The 9,085-nt window shown below is 39.9% G+C and overlaps 1 protein-coding gene across 2 annotated transcripts; it reads left to right on the forward strand.

Moving 5' to 3' along the window:
- The first annotated feature begins 940 nt into the window (after positions 1-940).
- KRT36 (keratin 36) lies at positions 941-6,060 on the forward strand. 2 transcript variants are annotated; one of them, XM_051994508.1, is made up of 7 exons: positions 941-1,920; positions 2,442-2,524; positions 3,160-3,316; positions 4,276-4,437; positions 4,524-4,649; positions 4,798-5,018; positions 5,637-6,060. In XM_051994508.1, exons 1-7 carry the CDS (start codon positions 1,462-1,464, stop codon positions 5,812-5,814), a joined length of 1,386 nt encoding a protein of 461 aa, XP_051850468.1. In that variant the 5' UTR covers positions 941-1,461; the 3' UTR covers positions 5,815-6,060. The 2 variants fall into 2 exon arrangements, with proteins under 2 accessions (XP_051850468.1, XP_051850469.1); XM_051994509.1 differs by lacking the exon at positions 941-1,920 and adding an exon at positions 1,933-2,070.
- Positions 6,061-9,085: the final 3,025 nt, after the last annotated feature.

The raw sequence follows: 9,085 nt of genomic DNA on the forward strand, positions 1-9,085 counted from the left end.
GTACAAAGGTTCAATCAATCAATCAGCATTTCTTAAATATCTACTTGGGGACATATAGACAAGAAAATGAAAAGAACTCACTCTCAAGGAGCTTACCTTTCATGGGGGGAAAACATCTACACATATATCCACGTATAGAATTAAATACAAGTAAACACAGATGCAAATGCATAATAAACATCAAGAAGGCAGTTCTTGGAAGAGAATCAGCCATTGAAAGGCTAGGAGGACAACATGGTAGTTTATCTTAAGCTATATCTTGAGGGAAGTAAGGAATTCTTTGTGGTAGAGGTAAGGAGAGAGAACATTTCAGGCATGGGGATGGCCAAGACAAAAATATGGAGATGGAAAATGAAGTATCATGGGTAACAATGAAACAAAGCCTTGTTTGATTATCCAGGGGTCCTTAAACTTTTAAAATAGGGGGCCAGTTCACTGTCCCTCAGACTGTTGGAGGGCCGGACTATAGTAAAAAACAAAAACTTTGTTTTGTGACCCTTTAAATAAAGAAACTTCATAGCCCTGGGAGAGGGGGATAATCGTCCTCAGCTGCCGCATTTGGCCCGCGGGCTGTAGTTTGAGGCCCCCTGGGTCCTACTGTAAAATGTTGGAAAGAGTGGTGTATAATGACATTGGAAGGACAGATTGGAGCTAAACTGTGAAAATCTTCAAATCCACTCTATCGTAATGTCTTTCATAATAGTAAGGGCAATACTAACAATAGGCATTTATAAAGCACAATGAAGTTTGAAAAGTGTTTTTTACATATATCAACTCATTTGAACCTCACAACAGCCTTGCCAGATAGATGCATGCATTATTACCTGCATCTTACCTCACAATAGCCTTGTGAGATAGGTGCATGCATTATTACCTGCATTTTGTGCAAGCATTATTATGTGCATTTTACATATGAGGAAACTAAGGTTGAAACAGTTAGTAAGCAACAGAGCTGGGATGTTTGCGAATGGTCTTTTTGACTCTAAACTCAACTATCTATCTGCTATATCTCATTGCTTCTCTTATGCCATTTTTGGGAAGATGGGATAACAGGGGGAAGAGCAAGACCAAGGGACAATGATGGAGTCCATTGAGGCATTCTCAGGAAGGGAAGGAGCCAAGTGTGTTAGCCCCATAAAGGCACTCCCTATTAATGGATCTGATGTAAGAACTCTTTGAAGCTGCAATAAAAATCATATTCCACTAAGGAATGACAACTACATGGAGTCCTGACTTAGCAAACCAAATTCTACACTTTTTATGAGACTAGGAATCCCGGATAGTTATCAGAATCACATATTAATGGGATTAACCTTCCAAAATATGACTAGAGTTTCCCAAGAGAAGTCAATTTGCCAACATGCCAACACCCAACAGAGAGTGTATATAAGTGCTCTCTGAGGAAGGAGAAGTCAGAAGTTGGGCTTTCTAGCTAAACTATATTTTTTCCCTCCTAACATCATGACTTCCCAAATCTGCATGCCAACACTCTCCACTGGGTCTTTCCGGGGAGTCTGTGGCACCAGTGGTGGCTTCTCTCGGGTCTCTTCCATCCACTCTCTGGGCTCCTGTAGGGTTCCAAACTTTTCCTGTAGTAGTGGGTCAATTTCTTCTCTTAAGGTGGGCTCCTGTGGCTCAGGAAGCTACCTGCCCAATACCTACCTACCCAATGGACACCACGCCTCTGGCTTTGGTGGGAATAGCATTTGGCTTGGTGAAGGGGTTTTCAATGGCAATGAGAAGGAGACCATGCAATTCTTGAATGACCGCCTGGCTAACTACCTGGAGAAGGTGCACCAGTTGGAGCGGGAAAACTCGGCACTGGAGAAGAAGATCCGGGAGTGGTATGAGTCTCAGATCCCATATACCTGCCCGGATTATCAGTCCTACTTCAAGACTATTGAGGATCTACAGCAGAAGGTAACAGACAAAAGCAACTCTAATCGCTAAATGTCCATGTGCCTAAGACGGAGCCCTCTTCTCTGTATGGGGGCATCCTGGGAACTGGCTTCTAACCTTCCAGATAAAGTTAAAAGAAAACCAGAGTTCAGCACAGGTGTCTGGGACATGGTAGGTGATTAATAAGAGCTTGGTGACCTATCTCCCAGGAAATCTCATTCACTTTTTTTTTCATTCTATTTGTATTTCTTGTGCCTGGTTCTTAAAAGTAACAATTATTAAATTCTCCTTGATTGATTGATTGAGTCCTGCCATTGAGTAGCATCCATGATGAGTGTAGGCTAAATGATATCTGACTTGGGGTTGACCTTGAGGGTTGCTGAAGAGCACCCAAAGCTGATGTTTTCATCTTGTAGGTATCTTGTCTATCTTTTCTTAGTATCTCAAATGAGGTCTCAGGGTTGGATTAGGTAGATTCAGCAGTGGTTGCTTTGGAGTTTGGTCCAAATCCCCAACTTCTTTGATACCTCTTTGTTTTCTAGGTTCTGTTGACCAAGGCTGAAAATGCCAGGCTGGTTCTGCAGATTGATAATGCCAAACTGGCTGCTGATGACTTCAGAACCAAGTGAGTGGGCCTCAGTGGGAAATACCCCTCATCTTTTGTTTCACCCTTCATATCCACCTTAGGCAGCTGGTAGATTAAAAAAAAAGACTGGACTCAGAATTCCTCTGACTATCATGATCATCCCTACCCTTCTCCCCCTCTCCAAGGACTTAATCAAATTTACAAAGTAGGAAACATTTTGGGAAAGGGATGGATAAAATGAAATACTATCATTTTTTTAGAGACTAGAGAGAAAAGCTACATGAAAAATGTAGTGCTGTTTTTATGTTCAAACTCAGACTTTAGGTGAAGTACAATGGAAAAAGATTCTGATGTGATGATATATGGCTCCTTATGTTGGCTAGAGACAGCTGTGGTGTTGTGGATAGATAGCCTGCTTGTAACCAGCAAGACCCGGGGTAAAATTCTGCCTCTGACACATACTGGATATATGATTCTGGGTAAATCACATTCACTTCTTGGTTTTCTGGATAGCTCTTTAAAACCATAAGTTACAGAGGTACCACTGACCTTCAATGGCAGAGAGAGTTTACTCATTTGGGAGTTCTCTCTATCAATGAAGTCACAGATTTAGTTCCTTTTTCTATGTCACCTATGGCCTGGGCCTGACATGCAATCATCATGTTGAATTATAGGTATGAGACTGAGCTTTCTCTGCGCCAGCTGGTAGAGGCTGACATCAATGGCCTTCGCAAGATCCTAGATGAGCTGACCCTATTCAAGGCTGACCTGGAGATGCAGCTTGAGTCCCTGAAGGAGGAGCTGCTCTGTCTCAAGAAGAGCCATGAAGAGGTTAGAAAAAGGCTGATGGCAGAATGAGGAAGTTAAGGGCTTCAGCTACCTCAGGGATTCTTAACCTGAGGTCTATAAAGAAATTTCAGAGACTCTGGGATCTTGGAGGACAAGGAAAAAAATTAGACCTTTAGTTTCACTAATTTTTAACAGCAGACATGATTTTGAGCAAGTTTCCATAGACTTTACCAGACTTCAGGAGGGATCCAAGACACAAAAAAATGTTCAGAACTGCTAGACTCTATGATGTCTTCTGGTTCCTTTGGGTTCCATCTTGTGATTCTAAATAGAGGGAAGGACTTATGATTTTATTGACCTACGCCCCTTCCAGTGAGGAACTTCCTCATCCAAAGAAGCTGGGTACTTCCTCTACAATTCACAATCACAAAGACCTGTGTAGTATACTGAGAGGTTAATTAAATAATTATTAGATTGTGAGCTCCTCAAAAGTAGGGACTATCATTTTCCTCTCTTTGTAGCCTCAGAGTTTAGCACAGAGTCTGGCATACATTAGATACTCATTAAATGCTAATTGACTGACTGATGAGGGTAACAGACAGTGGGTGTCAGAATTATGATTTTAATAATAATAGCTAATATTAATACAACAGTTAAACTATGCCAGACACTGTGCTAAATGCTATACAATTATTTATCTCATTTGATTGTCACAACAATCCTGTGAATTAAATGCTATTATTATCCTCACTTCATAGACTGGGAAACTGAGACATATGGGTTTAGTCCAAGGTTATTTGAACTACGATCTCCTGATTCTAGACCCAGTCCTCTCTTCACTAATGTCCTAATGTTCCTAAATTTGAACCAAAATTTTCTAGATTTCAATGGTTCTAAACTCTGAGGGTCTCTATGGGAAGTCATCATATTCCCGTTTGGACCATGGAGTGGAGATGGCCAGGCTTAGGAACTGGAATTAATTGGTACTCTGCTCATTATAGGAAGTCAGGATTCTTCGAAGTCAGCTTGGAGACCGGCTCAATGTTGAGGTAGATGCTGCTCCACCAGTGGATCTCAACAAGATCTTGAATGACATGAGATGCCAGTATGAGGCCCTGGTGGAGAATAACCGCAGAGATGTGGAGAATTGGTTCACCACCCAGGTAGGTACCCTGGGGAGGCAAGCAGGGGATTTTCAGAGGGAAGTTTTCTCTTCTGATCATGCTCTGATGCCTTGTATTTGTTTTAGACAGAGGAATTGAACCAACAAGTGGTGTCCAGTTCTGAACAGCTCCAGTGCTGCCAGACAGAAATCATTGAGCTGAAACGCAACGTCAATGCCCTGGAGATTGAGCTACAGACCCAGCATAGCATGGTAAGCAGCCTGTGCTAGAGTTCCTAGGAAACAACTGGGTAGCCTTCTCAGATCACTGAGTTTCTAGCCTGTCCCTAGGGAATCATCATAGAAAGGTCCAACAATCTTGCATGAAGTGAAAGAGATTTCCTTATTTTTTTCTTTACAGCGAAATTCCCTGGAATCAACTTTGGCAGAAACAGAAGCCCGCTATGGTTCCCAGTTGGCCCAGATACAATGCATGATCAGCAATGTAGAGGTTCAGCTGGCTGAGATCCGCTGTGATCTAGAGCGGCAGAACCAGGAGTATCAGGTCCTCCTGGATGTTAAGACCCGACTGGAGTCAGAGATTGCCACATATCGCCGTTTGCTAGAAGGAGAAGACTGCAAGTAAGTGTGTATTCCAGGGCATTGGCAAGGTCAAACTCATAGTTAGGTAGAAATTCTGGTACTTAGGGCAGGCTGATGAACCCTTAATTCTGCTCATTTTCTGACCATGATTTCTGAAAGGAGGATGAGGAAGTGGGAAGAGGCAGCAGACATGCATGGTACTGTGAAAGAATCCTCGGATTAGAGGAAGAACATGAATTGAGGAGAAGAATGCCCATCAATGTTTATGTTCTAGGAAAAGCTCCAGTTATCCTATCCTAGTTATAGTGCCAAGCCCAGTGAAGCCCAATCTTCAATAAATGAGGCAATAGGTGAATTCAATTAATGAGATACTTTCTGAGCAAAGCTCTCTTGAGGCTTCCTCAAGTAATCTGGGACTTTATAGTTTACAAAGAAAAAAAAAGTAATTCCAAATATACAATACTATAAACCTTTTAACAATCCTTTCTATCAGTCCTATTTCTCTCTTTTATATGAGAAGAAAGTAGCTCTAACCTATAAACTCACTTTGGCCACTTTTCCCTTTACTAATCTTCCAGGTGGTGTCCATTTCATTTAGCTGAATCTTGCCCATGTTCCTGACGTGAAATTCATATGCCAATGTCTCTGTTTTTTCAGACTTCCTGTCCATCCCTGTGCCACAGCATACAAGCCTGTCATCCGCATCCCCTGTCCCCCAAGTGTCCCCTGTAACTCAGGCCCTCAGATCAGCACTCAAATCCGTACAATCACTGAGGAGATCAAAGATGGGAGAGTCATTTCTTCCAGAGAGCATGTCCAACAGCGGCCCCTGTAAGCATCCCGGCTGTTTCAACCTGGCCCGCAGCAGAGAGGAAAGCTCATATTCATCATGCTGCTGAAACTCTGTCTAATGAATACCTTATCACAAGGAGGTCCATCCCAGTTCTAGCCAATTATTTTTGCTTTTTGTTTTTCCTCATAAGATGTCTCTTCTATCATATTTCTAGGTCATCTTTTAAATTGTGTAAGCATGTTCCTTTGAAAACTTCTCTAATAAATCTTGTTCTTTTGGCACAGTAAACCTGGTTCTTTGTGATTTCTATTTATTTCTGTACACTCCTTGGGGCTGTAAGATAAAGAAGCATTTATCTAAGTGAAAATGTGGAGTGGAAGCCTCATTAGGAATTTCCTGCCTCTCACTCTCTGGTTTAAGTCAATTCAATAAATATTCATCAAGTACTACTGGCAGGCACAGTTGGGATACAAAGACAGAAATGAAAACAAACTTTACTAACTTAAGGTTGAAAAGGACCTAGGAAGAGTATATTCTAGAGATGATGCAAAAGTGAAATCAACAGTCCTTGGCAATAAATTAAATATGGAAGGTGAGAGATGGTGAAGAGTCCAGGATTATTGGCTAGGTTGGGAGCCTGAAGGCTGGGAGGATGGTGTTTTTCTCTTCAATAATAGGGAAGGCAGGAGGCTGAGAGAGTTTAGGGAGAAGATAATGAATTCCATTTTGGACATATTGAGGTTACCATTTAGTTCTGCTCTCTCATTTTAGAGAGAAGAGGAGGAAAGGAAAAAATAAGTAGTACCAGACATTGTTCTTAGCACTTCACAAATATCATTTTACCTTATTCTCACAACCCTTGAGGGTGGATGCTGATATTATCCCCATTTTAGAATTGAGGCAACTGAGGCAGACCTACCCAGGGTTACACAGTTAATAAATGTCTGAGGAAGAACTCTGAACTTGTCTCCCTAACCTCAAGCCAGAGCTCTATCCATTGTACCACCCAGGTGCCTAAATTTTATAAGTGGGGAAACTGAAGCCTGAAAAAGAGAAATGACTTCTTCATGGTCACACTATTTATTAATCAATTATTTATTAATTATTAATCAGTATCAGAGTCAGGTGCTTTATCTATTGGTTCTGCTTGTATATTATCTTATACCTGTTGACTTATTGGTCTTAGTGAGGGTGGTGGGGGGAGAGTTTGAATATTTCTTGTTCCCCATTGCCACTTTCAGATTCTTCCTCAATTGTCACCACTTTAGCGTTTATCTTTTCTTTAAGATTCACTTTATTTAAACTTATCAACAAATTAATATCTTGTAAGCTATAATTTAATATCTTTCCTTATTTCCCAATGAGTTTAGTGCCTAATGAAGAGTATTTCTAACTTTTGTTCTCATTCTAGGAAATTTCAACAAACACTTTGATGTTTTTTCATCTATTCTAAGGTGGCTAGGTGGCACAGTAGAGAAGATGTTGGGTTTGGAATCAAGAAGACTCACCTTTCTGATGTCAAATTTGGTCTCAGATATTTGCAAGCTGTGTGAACCTGATCAAGTTACTTAACTGTATTTGTCTCAGTTTCCTCTTCTGTAAAATGTGCTGGAGAAGAAAATGGCAAATTGCTTACTGTGTGATCTTGGGCAAATTACTTAATACTGTTTGCCTCAGTTTCCTTCTCTATAAAATGAGCTGGACAAGAAAATGGTGAACTTGTCTAGTATCTCTGCTAAGAAAACTTCAATAAACCTTCTTTGCCTCAGTTTTCCCACATATAAAATGGAAAAGGAAATGGCAAACCACTCAAATATCTTTGCCAAGAAAACCCCAAATAGGGTCACAAAGAGTTGGATACACATAAAATGACTGAACCACAACAGTAAATATTCTAACTCTCCAAGCAGATCCTCAGTCTATTCAACTCTTATGTCTTTTTCCTCCATTCTACCTTAGTTATACACAAAAATGGTCATATCTTGAATATTGCCATCATTCACAAGTGTTCTATTTCAATGGTCAAGAATTCTGAAAAGTTCTTTTCTCTGGTCATAACATTTTCCTATTTAATCTTTCTTTGCTCCTTAATATTGCTAAACCTGTACTTTGTCTGCACCCTGATCTCCAACTCTGCCATCTTCTGATACTTTCTTCCTTCCATAAACTTGACTCTTTTGTGAGTTAGTTCTATTTACACTACCTGTGAATTCCTTGTTCATCTTCTACTCAGAATCTCTTGTTCACTTGTATTATTGCTTATCACACTTTGTCATTCCCTAATTTTAGCTTCCTCTTAGCACCTACCTCTTTTTTCCCCCCACTACATGTTGCTGAACATGCCTGAAGAAATTCATGAATTTTCTGTGCTTACTCAGTCCATTATACATTTACATTATCTAATTTCAATTGGGCTCTCACCACAGCAAAGAAATCTCATTCCTTCCCAACAGTTTCTTAATTTTGCTTACCACACTGATTGTTCCAAATATTCTTTCCTCTCCTTAAGCTTCCTTTAGCATTCCCTATTCCAAACCTTTTAATTGAGCACATTACCTTATAACTTTATGGGAAAAAACAGTCATGGATGTTAAACTCTAATCTTTTCTCATCTTTTATACTTCTGGCATAATTACCCCCACTATTTCTTTCTTCATTGCAGGGTCTGATAACAAGACAGCATTTCTTTCTAAAATGTTTATGTAACATGTAAAAATAAATTTGAACATTCATTTAAAAATTTTTGAATTCTGTATTTTCCTCCATCCTTCTGTCCTCCCTTCTTGAAAAGATAAGCAATTTGATATAGATTATACATGTCCAGTCATGAAAAACATTTTCATATTTGCCGTCTTGTAAAAGGAAATGCAGACCAAAAAAATAAAAATAAAGAAAAGAAAAAAAACTATGCTTCAATCAGCATTCAGACTCTTATCAGTTCTTTCTCTGGAGATGTATAGCATTTTGATTATAAGTCTTTTGAATTTATCTTGGAACATTGTATTGGCAACTTTTCTGTTTGCTAAGGCCAATACTCCTACAGAAATTCTGGCCTGTTTGCTCTTCCTCACACATGATAATCCGCCTCCTATCTCCATGGCTTTGCATAGATTGCCACCCATGCTAGGAATGCTTTTCCTTCTCACCTTTGACTCTTAGAATTCTTGGCTTCTACCAAGATTCAGATCAAATGTCACATTCTTCAGGAGTAATTTCTGATAATCTCTCCCCCTCTCCCCAGTTCCTTTTAGGATTACTTTGTTTCTACTCAGAATATATTTTTTAATCTAAGTATCTATTATGTATCTATCTG

The sequence above is a fragment of the Antechinus flavipes genome, chromosome 4 (genome assembly GCF_016432865.1).
Source record: "Antechinus flavipes isolate AdamAnt ecotype Samford, QLD, Australia chromosome 4, AdamAnt_v2, whole genome shotgun sequence".
NCBI classification, from domain to species: domain Eukaryota; kingdom Metazoa; phylum Chordata; class Mammalia; order Dasyuromorphia; family Dasyuridae; genus Antechinus; species Antechinus flavipes.